Source organism: Saccostrea cucullata, unplaced genomic scaffold (genome assembly GCF_032062105.1).
Source record: "Saccostrea cucullata isolate Sc308-1 unplaced genomic scaffold, CSIRO_AGI_Scuc_v1 ctg11132, whole genome shotgun sequence".
Classification (NCBI taxonomy): Eukaryota; Metazoa; Mollusca; class Bivalvia; order Ostreida; family Ostreidae; genus Saccostrea; species Saccostrea cuccullata.
Window position 1 is genome coordinate 1 of NW_026923791.1, and position 15,196 is coordinate 15,196.

The 15,196-nt window shown below is 33.8% G+C and overlaps 1 protein-coding gene across 1 annotated transcript; it reads right to left on the reverse strand.

Annotated features, from left to right (window-relative positions):
• Positions 1-4,054: 4,054 nt before the first annotated feature.
• LOC134264919 (uncharacterized) lies at positions 4,055-4,581 on the reverse strand (the record flags this gene model as incomplete). Its single annotated transcript, XM_062747171.1, has 1 exon — positions 4,055-4,581. A coding segment is annotated over exon 1 (527 nt), but the record flags the coding sequence as incomplete, so codon positions are not given.
• Positions 4,582-15,196: the final 10,615 nt, after the last annotated feature.

Genomic DNA, 15,196 nt, shown 5'->3' on the forward strand with positions numbered 1-15,196 from the left:
ATGCCTTTAGATATCCTTGTTTCCTTGACGTGTTTATAATGGTTTGCCTATTTTAGAAGTAACAAACTCTATACGATCAGATAAAGCCCAATTTTGAGGAATTTAGGTAATCTTGTAGGCGACTTTACACAGCTTCCACCAGATCGTCATCTGCGCTACGGTGATAGAAATTGTTTATTCGAATTCAAAGAGCATGCTCTTGCGTACTGAATCAAAGCATAAATCGCAGATGACTAGATTAATGAGATGAAACAAATGGAGATAACGAACAGTATTAAAGATCAAAAGTCCACAATACAATACATGGGATCAGGTGCAATGGAAGAGTGAGCATCCCCTGCCGACCGGTCACACCTGCCGTTGGCTCCTTGTCATGATCGGGAAATAACAGAAAAATCCGTCGTCAGTTCGGTGACTAGCAGTTAGTATGAAAAACGTCAGTCAACATTTGACTCAATGATAAATTGTATTTCCTGACATGGTCATTGTATCTACCATATAACTTACAAAGAGATGACTATAAACGAGACTGTTGATATTCTTGGTTCATCAACTTGTTTATCAATGATTTACCTCGTTTTAGAAAATTTTCATACATAGAGCAGGCTCTTGCATATCGAATCAACTGAGATATATAAACTCCGTATGCAGACGATGAAGGTATATTGCTGCATAAGCAAGGGAAGTTGACAATAGAAAAGTTGAAGTCATCACGTTTATCATAGAGATTGTTGTTATATTACTATTAACGTCTTTTTCAAGTAAAATATTAAAATATGAAACAGATGTGTCAGGCTCTGTGGTATATCTCAAGCTCACCAGGATATCGTATCGACATAAGAATGGAAATCACTATTGCTAATTGACAATAGGTTGTCGATATATCTAAATGTCGAGTTCAAGGCCACAGCAAGTGTTTTCTTCTTTTCACGCATAAGATTTTGCACCAACAATTGCTTCTTATGAATATACAAAAATAGGTCTGCTTATAACGGGGGGCAATTGGTACCCATGAGAATTCTAAAAGATTGTTGGAAGACCTGGTCTCCGAAAACAACATAGATACGAGAGTTGTCCAAAAAGTTCGTGAACACTGGCGTTTTTGTTAAAATAAAAGGTTCTATATATATATCTATTGTATATCAAAATATTTCTTATGAAAAAACAAGTCAGAATGATTTAATTTTTATTGATGTAACTTAATATTTTCGTAAACATCGGGGTCTTTAAAGATCGCAGATAGTGCGCACGGACCAGTCTGACGTTAAGTTATTTTCATTATAAAATCAAACATTTGGATTTTGAATTTTAACACATATTCATGGACACAAGCTGCGTTTCTTTTTTTATGGCGCCACACTTACAAGTCTACCAATAATCCTTAAGTATAGATTAAAATTTATTTAATTTTAAAAATTCAAAACAATGCACAATGGTTTATGATCGTCATCAATATAAACAGGCTGTAAACACAAACTGCACAGCCCAGTCCGAAGCTGCGCTAGATTTATAACAACGTTAACGTCATGAATAGAAAACTCCGTTTTCAGCAAAATGCATGTGTTTTTAAATTCTTGTAGTGTCTTCGAATTAGTACACAGCGTTGAAAAAACGTATATACCAATCTCAAATCATTAAATTAAAATCATTAAATACATTTCAATAATTTTGAGTTTTTTTAATAAATGATTTGTCTCTTACGTCGTTTCAACCGTTTTAAAACATATTTTTTGATTGGACTCTAACCCGTGCAGACGGCCGACGTCGCTTTTTCTGTCGAGTTTTGACACATATTTGTTAGGGTTTTTGTTTAGTATTTTCACTGTCTATACAGAAAGCGATACTTACAATATCAGAAAATGATTATAGCTTGTTTATTTGTGTTACATATATTTTTTATTAAGTTTTGACTTGTTTTATATAGAAAATAATCATTTTAATCCGAACGCTTTTTATTAGAGTTTATGGAATTTTCACCTTGGTCCGTGCGCACTATCTGCGATCTTTAAAGACCCCGATTTTTACAAAAATATTAAGTTCCATGAATAAAAATTAAATCATTCTGACTTGTTTTTTCATAAGAACTATTTTGATATAAAATAAATTTTGCAAATGACCAATGTCACGGTAAGTAAATTTACGAGTTCAGTTTTTTATTTTAAAAGCAGCTGTTAATGGTATCAAAACGAAACGCATGGACTTTAACTTATCGTTGGTAATGGTTGTGTATAAAGTTGAAAAGTCGTAAGTTTTTAAGCTTTTGATTTTGGTAAATCTTGTGATTTCAAGTTGTCCAAAAGGTCCTTGGAATTTTTAAGTATCCACATCTGATTTTCATAGTAACATTAAGAAATGCGCTAATTCAAATCTGCGCTAACTTGTTCAAAATTCAATTTTACGCCAAATATCGTACACTCTAAAAATAATAATTTAAAGAAAGTCAGGGAAATTAACGATTGAAAAGTTGAAGTTATCAAATGAATAAAGATTTTTTGTTAGGTGACCATTAACGTCTTTTTCCCAGTAAAATTTACAATGTAATATGAAACTAGTGCTAATTGTAACGGGAACCGTTACAGATGTTCCCCAAACGCTCCCCAACTCCTTTTTGGTGCCATATTCCCTGTAAGCTTCATTAAATAAGAAAAACTCTGTGCATTTTTGACTTTAACAACGTTTTCTCAGAAGGATACCAATTATATTCAAAATTTAGCATTGCACCCGTGCGCATGTGAATGCATGTGCGTTATGATCATATCATCTTGTCTACACTATCTACATATTTTAATATACAATATATTAAAGCATTCAGTCCAAAAGTATTAAAAATCATTCTTTCAAACGTATTTTTCATTTCACTCGTTCCAAATGCATGCACGTGCGTGCACGTGCATGATGACCATACTTTTTTGTAGGAGTCCCTTATATCTATCTATATTCTAAATCCCATCCTGTTTGGTTGAAAAACAAGGGAGTTATAGCCATTTCAAGTTTAAGCCAATCAGATTGCAGCACACGTGCATGCGCGTGATTTCATGATTTTTTTTCTACATCATATTGTAATATATCGTAATGCATGACTATGTTTTAAATTTCAAAGCATTTCGTCAATAAACAAAGGAGATATAGCCATTTAAAGTTTCAGCCAATCAGATTGCAGCACGTGGGCATGCGCATGCTTTCATGAAAATTCTTATACATCACGCAGTAGATCTTCATAATGTAGGTCTATGTTCAAAATTTCAAAGGATTATGACAAGGAACAAGAAAGATATTGAGACTTTAGTTTCAGCCAATCAGAGCGAAGCGCACGTGCATGCGCGTGAGATCTTACTTTTTTGACCATGTCATTTTGTCTATCCTTCAAATACATACTTATAATATGAATTTCAAAGCATTTCATCAATAATTTAAATAGTTACGTCTGTATCAATTATATTGGACATTTCTCGTGTTGCACGTGCGAGCTCTTGCAAGCACATGTGCATGCACATGCTTTCATGATAAATCTTATATTACAGGCTGTAGATCTCCCTAATGTATGACTATGTTCAAAATTTCAAATGATTTTATAAAAAAACAAAAAAGATATTGAGACTTTAGTTTCAGCCAATCAAAGCGAAGTGCACGTGCATGCGCGTGCGATCTTGCTATTTTGACCATGTCATCTTGTGCATACTACTAATATATCTTTACATTATACGTTTCAAAACATTTCGTCACAAAATAGAAAAGTTACGGTTATATCCATTATATATTGGTCATTTTAAGTTTTGCACGTGCGCGCTCGTGCAAGCACGTGCGCGCAAAATGACCTTGATTCCGCAAATCTACATAACATGCCTACTTACCCTAAAAAGGTTTCACCTAAGTCGGATGTGTTGTTTACAAGATCACTCGCGGAAAAGATTTTCCCAGGAAGAAAAATAATAATAATAATAATAAGAATAATAATAATAAGAAACAGAGTAAAAACAATATGTTCCCCAACTTCGTTTGGGGAACATAATAAGTGTGTGTTATGTTCAATATAATTAAAAGAATTAGTACTTACATGGCACCGATAGGTCCGATTTCATCTGCAAAAGTTGCACCAAGGCATTCAAAAAACGGGATTCCAAACATTAGCGAGTAAAGCTTCCAATCATATTTTCCAAGAAAAATATTTTTACTAAATTTCATGAGTACAAATGCATTAATTGCAATGATAGATACTAGAAACATTTGGGCAGCACAAAAAAGGAATGTTATGAAACCATAGAATTCACACAGCTCAATCGGATGAACATGGTCTTTAGCTATGACCATTTGAATGTGATCCATACATTGTCCTAAGCAAAGGAAACCATCACAAAGAGCCAAATAAACGGCAAAACGTTCGCACTTTGACCATGATTTAAAGAAAGTGTGTGCAGTTTTAAACCGAAACGATATAACAAGAATAGTAAGTACCGATGTGATGCTGCATACTGAACAAGTAAGCGTCAAGATATGAATAAGATAGAAATAGGGTGTACCAAGTCCTACCACCGGAATGTTGTAGCGAGTATCTTCTTCAGAAACTGTGATGTTAAAATTCATTTTGGCTCGACGTAACTTCTACTCTTCAAGTTTATGGGCATGATTTAAAGTCCTTGCTTTTATAGCTTAACATAGTGTTGACCTTTCTTTTCATCCACTAGTTTATAATCCAGTGATCAATAGTTTATTAATTAACTGATTATTGAGTCCAATTACAATTTTTAACATAACTTATTTGAAAAAAATTCTACCTTTATATTTTTAAGTCTTTGCAAAGATGACATGGAAACATGCGGGTGTTGCTAAAACGCGGAACGGAAAACGGAACGGAACGCGGAACGGAACGGAAAACGGAATATACTATTTTGGATTAAATTATTGAAAATACACACAATTTATCATAAACGATATATTTTGTACATATTCAATCCCCCACTATCAAATACAAGTTGATTTTGTCATGCTCAGTCTCTTTTTTTTTTTTTTTTTACGAAAATCGCATATAGATTTACATATATTGCACTTATAGCAGTCACGTAAAATCGAATTTGAAAAGGGGGGATAAACGAATTTGACAAGCAAAAACACAAAAAGAAACAATTGTTTGATTCGGGAGGGGGGATAACTTCCAATTCCAGCATCTTTCAGTACTATTTTTTACACTAACTTACTACGTTAATTACATTCACAAAAAAAGTGAGGATGTCAACTTGAACGAACATTTCCGTAGTAAAAAGGTTATGACTGGGTTGATCAAATATTTGATATCTAAATGAACCATGAAAGAGAAATAAAATGTAAAAAAAATTATTAAGATAATACGTTTATGGGCAAACCTTTGCGGCAAGCTCGAACACCTCTTATACACACTGGTTGTTAGAATTTTATTCAAAATAGAGACATTTTCTATATATTTAAATTCTGGAAAGACAAAGTTGGAAAACTTTCATGTCATTCAATGAAGTTAAATTTTGTTTGCGGTACAAATGTGTGTATTTTTTTGGGGGGGGGGGGGGTGTATATGAATGACCCCGTAAAAATGAGTTTGTTTTCCCGCTCATCGGAAAGGTAGAAGTTGTATTAGGTATACCCCCCTTTTTGTGTCAAAAATATACATAAGGTTTAATAAATCAATTTTTAATGTGTCTGTGGGCCCCTACACAGACCAGAAACTGCCACTCCCCCTTTCATGATTCGCGAATTCGACACTGTGTGCAAAATCTGAATATCATAAATAGTTATTTTTGTCTTTACAGACATTGACATTGGAAACAAATTGAAAGAAAGGGGGGTCAGTAAAAATTTTCCAACATGCAACAAATTTGAGAAGCCAAAAAAAGGGGGGGATATGTCCTTTGCCCATACACGAAAATCCTATTTCGTGTGTGTGTGTGGGGGGGGGGGGTCGAATTTCTTTCAGTACCATTTTTTTACACGGAAATTGTGTATGACTCATGAATATATAATAGTTTACAATAATTTTTATCAGAAATGGTTCTTACAACAAGAATATTGCTCTTTTATCTGATTTATATCGAATCTATGTTATTTGTTTGACAAAAATTTTCCGTTTTCCGTTCCGTTCCGCTTTCCGTTCCGTTTTCCGTTCCGCGTTTTAGCAACACCCGGAAACATGCACAGTCTTCTAGTACAGTGGCGTAGCATCGTTTTTGAAAGTGGGGGGGCAGCCGGAGAAAAATTTTTTTTTACTTACCTGAAAAAGTTGACGAGCCAAAAAAAAAAAAAAAAAAAGGAAAAGTTGCCCAATGTCGAAAATCCTATTTCTTGGTGGGGGGGGGGTTAAACTTTTTCTCAGTGTCAACTACTTTTAGTACCAATTTTAATACTACATTTTCGGTACATCACTAAAAGTGGGGGCCAACAAGGCTTTCAGGCATTTCCTATAGTATAAGTAAGGTTGGGAAAAAAAGTGGGGGGGGGGGGGGGCTGGCCCTGGCCCCCCCCCCCCCCCCGGTTGCTACGCCCTGTAGTACTTATCAAAGACGGGAAATAAAAAGATGAAGGGAAACTTCTAAGGTTATAAGGCTTAGCAAACATTCAATCTGCTCAGAGAAAAACTACTGAAAGTATACAAAAACTCCATCAAATCTTAGCTTGCAAAGGTAAACATCATCATCATTAATATATCGTTGAGGTTTAAATGTGAATTACTTTTTCAGATTCTCTGAAACCACAGAAGTAGTTGATCTGTCATTTTGTTCATCCTTCTGTTCTGTTATTTCTAAACAAATAGAAAAGCTGGTGAAAGGAGGGGCCAATGTTTCTTATCTTCAATTACCGAGAGGTCTACGTCTACTGGTTTAAAAAAAGTTGGTATTAATGTAGCTGCAGAACTGTAGCTCTCTGCTTGAGAAAATTCGGACAGATACAGCAGAGAGCTACAGATCCATGCATTGTAAAAAAAAAAAATAAAATGTCGCTCATTTCGGGTATTATTTCTTGTAGTTTATGCGTTTTTACGCTCTTAGAATGGTATCCGATAATAAATCATATATTTCACTTCAATTTTTGATACTTTATTTACCTTTTCAATGGCCAGAAACAGCCCCCTATGGATTTGGAATGTCGATTTAAAAGATTTTCATTTTTACGTCCACTTCAACAAATGGCTCTTCTTGATCCGTTGAAAGGTAAATAAACATTTAGAAATAGGATTTAAATTATGGTTTATTATCGGATATTATTCATAAAGCTGGTAAAAACCTGAAATACCTGAAGTGAGCGACAAAAAAAAAAAAAAAAAAAACACCCCTCAAAGGTCTCCAGGATCTTGGCCGACCCAAAATTCAGTTCTGACATGTACTCCTCACCGGAACTTTCCTTTTGGACTACAGGATCTACCTCACCGCATCTTTCTTCCCCAATGTCATGCTTTCTTTTGAGATGCCATTTCAAGTTTTTAGCTCACCGGAGCTGAAACCTCAAGTGAGCTTTTCTGATCACATTTTGTCCGGCGTCCGTCTGTCAGTCCGTCTGTAAATTTTTTAATTTTCAACTTCTTCTTTTGAACCACTGTGCCAATTTCAACCAAACTTGCAAAAAATGCATCCTTTGGAGAAGGGTGGATTCAAGTTTGTTCAAATGAAGGTCCACACCCTTATTCAAGGGGGTGGGGGTGGGGGGTAATTCAGAAATAGTGAAAATTTGGTTGCATGATTTAAAAATCCTCTTCTGAAGAACCACTGTGCCAAGAAAAAATAAACTTATGGGGAAACATCCTCAGGTAAGTAGATTCAATTTTCTTCAAATCATGACCCCGGGGATAGGGCGTGGCAACAATGGCTGACCAAAGTTTTACATAGAAATAAATATATATAATAATTATATAGAAAAAATTCTTTAAAAATCTTCTTCTCAAGAATAGCAAAGCCATGATTGATCGTATTTGTATGGAAGCATCCTCAGGAAGTGTAGATTTATGCTTTGTATTGTCATATACAAATTTGAATTTTTTCAATTAAAATTTGTAATTTTCATATACAAATTTTAATTGAAAAATTCAAATTTTTGTAGAGGACAATATACTGCATATACGGAAATTAGTTTTTCACGACACATCGTCATTTTTTCGAGCAACAGAGTATATAGATGTTTAATTGTTATTTATCAATAAATTGTAGATTTTTTTTCTGACTTTCGTATCTTGTTCATAATTATTATGAAATTGTACATTGTAATCATGGATATAAATTAATAAGCCAAACAGGAGTTTGGACTGACCATATGTTGACATAGAATATTTACAAATGTAGTAGTAAACAACCATGCACTGAAAGAAATACCTAGCTAATTTAACTAGATTCTGTTTATTTGGTAAGATAAGGAGTAGCTGGTGTCACATGCAGCGGGGGTCGTATAGATACCTACTAACTTAGTGAAAGTTACTTATAAATTCTAAGAATATTGTAATATAGTAAATCTACCCAATACCTAGTAAAACTACTTTTAAGGTATTGATGGACAGAAAATTTATTAGTTTTCTTAGTGAATTTTACTAGTTATTTTTTCATTGTGGAATTTCATTGGTCAGTACGTTCCTGGGTTCTGCATTTGATATGCAAATTACCGTTCATTTCAATGAAATCGAACAGTCAATCGATAATAATATGATAATCAGCATACAAAATTTTAGATGTCCCGCCAAGCAAAATATCACGCTGTTCTTAAAACGATAATAAAATAAAACTGAAACCATATTTATTTATATAGCGAATGAAAATGAAGAATTATTAAGGTGCTGGTTCGGCATGTTTGCTCACAAAAGATCATCTGCAAGCTTAGCAACCACATTTCTTCGAGTAAAGCAACAAACATGACATATGAGTGACATATGAGCCCCTCTAAAACTGTCTTAAGATCCGGGCATCCATTGTTTAACGAGTATATAATCAGTACTACTAGTATCTGGTGTAACAACTCCGAAGTATTTCATGGATCTTTCGACAAGAGGATTTGATGGAATGGTTATACAAGGTCTGGTACAGCACGTTACTCCGCATTTTCAATGTACATGTAGTTCCAAATGTACTCTGTTCATCATAGGAACTAGAAATTTTTATGCCCCACTTCGAAGAAGGGAGGGCATATTGCTTTGCTGCTGTCGGTCCACTTAGTTTCCATTCATTTTCTTCACAACCGTTGCACATACTGAAATGAAATTTGGTATACAGATTTATCAGATAAATATCTAGGTCAAGTTCTGTTTTGGGTACGATTGCACCATTTTTGACAGAGTTATGCCCCTTGGACTTAGAAAAATTCCAATTATTTGCAGTTTCCTTTCATTTTCTTCACAACCGTTGCACATACTGAGATGAAATTTAGTATACAGATTTATCAGATGAATAACTAGGTCAACTTTTGTTTTGGGTACAATTGCGGCATTTTTGACACAGTTATGCCCCTTGGATTAGAGAAAATTCCAATTATTTGCAGTTTCCTTTCATTTTCTTTGCAGGGGTTGCACATACTGAAATGAAATTTGGTATACAGATTTATCGGATAAATATCTTGGTCAAGTTCTGTTTTGGGTACAATCGCACCATTTTTGACGGAGTTATGTCCTTTTTTGGACTTGGAAAAATTCCAATTTGGGGGGAGGGGGGCATAAGTGTTTACAAACATCTCTTGTGTAAGAACATCTCATGTCACATCCCCGCAATCTTGCTTTCAACACTTCAGTTGGCTTATTTTATACCAATTGGTCTGATGTTTCTGTCCAAATATAAGACTGAGAGCAAATACATGTTTAGCCTATTTTGGGGTTGTATTTGACAGATATACATCATACCAGGCCCTCGTCTTCATACCTAATTTTTGCCTGTGAATTATTCTGTCCAAGGACTGCAGGTACAACTTCACATAAAGTCAAATGCTGACTGACATTTTTCATACTAATTGTTAGACTATTTCCACGATAAATTGTCTACTGTAGGAAAACACGGCAGATGTGTCAGGTAGTGACAGGTGCTCGCACGTCCATGGCACCTGATGATCTTTTTTGGAGGTCCGTGTTTGCTTTGGTCTTGATTTATATTGTATAAAAAGACTTTGAGCTCGCATACTGTTCGTGTAATGATCAGATCACAAAAAATACGAGTATTACATCCTCTCCGAAGGGACGGATGTTGCAGGGTTCGCTAAATAGTGTCCAGCTAAGACCGAAGATATTTGAGTTCTGTTTCCACCAGCTAATGGGAATTAGTGAAAAGAAATAGGCGTGCGGCGTTGTTCATCCAACTTTTCTACCATTCTCTGGGTCGAATTCCATCGAGATGTATTTTCTTGCAGCTCATGCTGTGGAAGTTGGAAATGAAAATTTCTTTTTAGCGTGTTCAGTTCTGCTGTGATTGAAATGACGAGCAAGCGTGCGGAGATCAACTTGGCAACTTCTGAAGTTACCGGTGTGTCAAATTCCTCTTTATAACGAATATGATATATTTGGTCACCTGGGATACTCAGAAGAACAAAAATTGTAAAATTCATGGCCCCTGCCGCTTTGGATTTTGGCTAAAACCACTAAATTTAAAGCAATCTTAAAAACCTTCTTCTTTACTCCTGGCCATCAAGCCAAATTGTTGGCATGATAAGATAAGATAATATTTATTTAAAGTCGGGTTCATCAACAACGAACATTAGTTCTGAAGAGTTATTTTCCGACTACAATTGTAATAAGCATCGATTCCCCTACCAAAACTGTGAAATTCATGGCCCCTGGGTCAGGGTTCTGGTGTTAGAGCGGGCCTCTAATGATTATATAGTGATAGTGCATGAATGGTTTGAAAATCGCAGTTCCTGTGGGGCGGGGCACCACTGATTACAACTAATTAATGAAAATGCATTTTTTCTTTGTTCCCCTACTCTGCCTCTGGGTATTAAGTAATCAGACTTAAAGCATGCTACATGTATAGTTGAAATGAGCAATGGTGCCTTTTTAAAATTTGTGAATTTTATGACTTCTGGTTTAAAACACGAACCAAATTCATTTGTCAGAAAGGTTGTTACATGATACTCGTGTGACCTATAAGGCCCGTGGGCCTCTTGTTCCTTCCGTATATTCTAAGTTATCTTCGCACAGATAATATTTAATTTCTTTTGAAATTTATTTTTAAAAAATCTTTCCACACATTAGAAGCGACATTCCTCTACCATGTGCTAATTACGTTGAGATGCACCAATCGTACCAATGTAATGCTGGAATTATATTTGAAATTTTTGTCAAGTATGTTGCCAAGAAATATACACTAAGGGTGGTAAGTGAGCGCCAAAAAGTTTTGATCTAGCTACAATTTCCTCACTAATCGGGTACATTAAGCAGGATTTCATTTCCCATTAGAAACATTTCTCTCTATGCGATGAAATTCAAAGCTTAAGGTTGAATATAATTTATGTAGTACATTAAAGATATTGGAAAATAAGAGATTAAGTTATTTCTATTGAGTTGAAGTAGGAGGAGATATAATGTTAATGTAATAAAAAGCATTGTTATACCCGAATTAATCTTAGAAATCGAACTGATCACAATTACTTTATTAGACGAAAAAATATGTAAAAAGGATTAATCCCGGCTTTTTTTTCTTTAAAAAATAATGAATATAATTGTAATATCCGGTTTTTCTTACATACTGTTAGGCTTTCTATTTCACAATGAAATGTTCACGTTTTTGTCGTTTGCTCGGTCTTGAAAAGGGGTAGATAGCGGATGTGATCTGTCCAAGGGAGATACTTATACATGAACTCCTACATTAAATCTGCTATTAAGGGACGTATTAGCTCTGCTTTCAAATTATGCTAATGGATTTTTGAGATTGATAAATATTTGTTATCTTAATATTTTAGTGAGAAAAACATGCGTTTTAAAATATAAATATTAAAATTAATATATTTTATTATCCTTCAGAGTTATACAGTCAATCTGATTGGTTTAGAGCATGTCACGTGAGGTGAGACAATTCGTGATGTCTCCCTCACGCGCAGGGTGACAAGCGAGCAGGCTGGTTACAACTGTGTTGAATGAAAATACAGTGCTAACGTAGGTCGTGGGTTTGCTGACGTCATTAAAACTGGGTACGCAATTTCTATGATTTGGGCGACTTTCTTGTGCACATCTGATTATGACGTCACATTTTAGGAAGCAAAACTTTTAGATAATGATTTTTCAGTATGCAGAATAAATTAAAATGTAAGAAATATATTTTGTAATGGAAAAAATATTTTTATTATTCCTGCTATCGAATCAATACAACTGTAGTTAATTGAAAAAAATATATTTATAGAGGGCGGAGCCCTCTCACGGGCCCGAAGGGCCCGTGAGAGCGAAGCTCTCCCTATAGGTAACACGTATGTATATGAAAAATAAAAGAAATCTATTGTAAACTATATATCAATTACAATACCTATGGAACTGAAATTCTTGTCGCCAATATGGCGTCCTGAAAAATGGCGTCGTTTTGATTCACGCGCAAATTCTCGTTGTTGATGAGACTTTCATCAAAGTGAAAACCATTTAATCCAAGGATAATTAGTAGTAATGGTTTTTTACTTAAAATCAAATCCATCTTCCAACTTTCGATTTAGACATTTAGATTTATTTATAGTTCGCGCTTCACAAGTATAACGGCATTTGATTGGTTAGAAATTCCCTATAGGCGGCGCTGTTGTCTGCACTATTGAGGAGCGGATCTATATGTGGCGCCTTTCACTAGACTGTAGAAGGAAAACAATCCTTATTTATTTGTTAATAAAATTTAATAATAACGAATGTCTTCAGGATTATTGTCAATACATACCAAGCTAGAAATATAGTATTTTTTTTAGACATACTATACAATTTTTTTGAACAGTTAAAAAAGTTATATTCAGAATTTAATACCCTGTGAAAAGTCTAAATATAGGGACTCAATAAATGTGTGGAATATTTTTTTTTAAAAAAATTTTAGGTATCCAAATTGTTTATGAATATCTACTTGTACATAGATATATAAATATTTAGCAGATGGAAGTCTGAGTCTCATTTTTGTTGTGATTTTTAAAACTCAATATTTCATTTTATGAAGTTTTTCAAATGAAAAAAATTCAGTATCTTAAATATAATAATCAAAACAAAAATCTTAATTGATATATATGAATTTTAAAAATATAGAAAAGATTTTTTTTAGACAATTGGAATTACATATATACTGTAAAGTCTAAAATTAGGAAAAACTAAGTTAGACAATGAATGATGTACAGTCTGGAGAGGTAGTTGTTCAGTCTGCATGTATCAGTAAATGCATGTAAATATACAGTCACAAAGTTATATGACTTCAATGTTGCAGTGCATGCTGTTAATGTAAAACACATCGAGCATATCAATATAGTTTTCTATCCTAATAAATGTGCTTTAAAACTTTTAAAAACATGAAGCAAATATTCAGAATTTTTGTTTGACATCAATAAAGTTAAATATTCAATTCAAACTTCTCAGAAGTGTACCCTATTATTCACAAGTTTTGGTTTTGAAATTATATGATTAACCAAGTCTTAAACGACAAAGATACCAGAAAAATTACTTTTAATTTCAAGGTTTTTTTTTCTTCAGATAATTAAAAAGTATAACTGTTTTCAAAACGATTGTGTTAATGTTAGATTTAGAAAATTCGAAAGACTATTTAAATCAGATTTGTTTTAACAACATCAGCCAAAAAAAAAAAAACAAAAAAAAACTGAAAAGTGAAATATACATTTTTCGTTAAAATAAAGAAAATAATCATAATAATTAAATTAATGGGTTACCAATTAATGTAAAATAAAAAGAAATAAATAAGAAGAAACTTTAAAAAGATATATCACAACAGGGGCCTAATAAATGTCCCTAATCATGCATCCGTTGCAAATTTTTTTTCTCATAAAAGTTGTGATGCTGTTATATTTTCAACCTTCGTGATAGTAACACAGTCAAATTTGGTCTGATGATGAGATTCATCAAGGAAGTAGACCATCTGTCTGTATTTTAGGTCATCTGAGTTCGTCTTCTGATCTCAGTCTTGACAATATTGTTCTTACTTTAGATGACGTCATAACTATGATAATGTAATGGGAGTAATAACAGTTGAGAAATGACTTGAGGTTTCCAGATCAGTGTTGTTAAATAAGCATATGAATTAAAAGTAGTAAAAGACAAAGAAATGATGTCAGAAAAGTCTATGAGTTGATTATTGTAGGATATATTTGGGAACAAGTTTACATGCATTAAAGTTTGAGGTGTCGTTGGGCCGAGGTGTATCACATTTCTTGGACCTCGGTACGTTGAATCCCTTACTGGTCCAGTGCATGCCGCTCCCTTTCCCCACTATACTCTTCGACGTTTAGTGCTCTGGCTAGACAACCCTTTGTCTCATGATGAAATATCTCAGTTAGTTCTTAGATTTATTACATGTATTTGAATGAAAAGTTTTTTTTTAAGAACTGAGTTCTTTGTTATGATTCTCTGACACTGACATACAATTTCAGAATTTAATTGATTTGTCATTAAACAATAAAAGGTAGCAATTTTCTCTTCATGGCTCCGCCCTCACTAACGGTTACACCGTCTAACATATTATACATTTATACCGAAAGTACTGATGATAACTCATTACAACAAGGGATAGTGTATTGCAATAAATAATTCCTATTTTGGTTTATAAGCATCAATCTATATTAAAGTTCGCCTGTAAGCCCTTGGATCCTCATTGTTCTGCTTTCAGGGAGAGAGAGAGAGAGATAAAGAGAGAAAGAGACGTTTGAATTTATAAATTTACAAATATATTATATACGTGCGACATATATAATTTTTTTCTCCAGATATTCTTATTATCGGTCACAGTGGTCGATCTATTAGTGGTTGTGTTAGAATGTGCACATGATGAACTGAGGCGTTATTTTTTCATTGTCTCGATGAAATAAAATTCTTTATTGTACACAAAAATTCTTTAATATAAAAGTCATAAATAAAATTTAACAACTACACACATAACCATCATGGCAATAAAATTAGAGGTAAACATTACTGAGTATTTCTTTTTCACAAAATGAAAATTCGAACAAAATATATTAAAAGATTTGGCGCAAATTTTATAAGCCTACGTCATTTTTAAAATGTGTAAACGTCATAAATAAAAAACGGCTCGGTGCC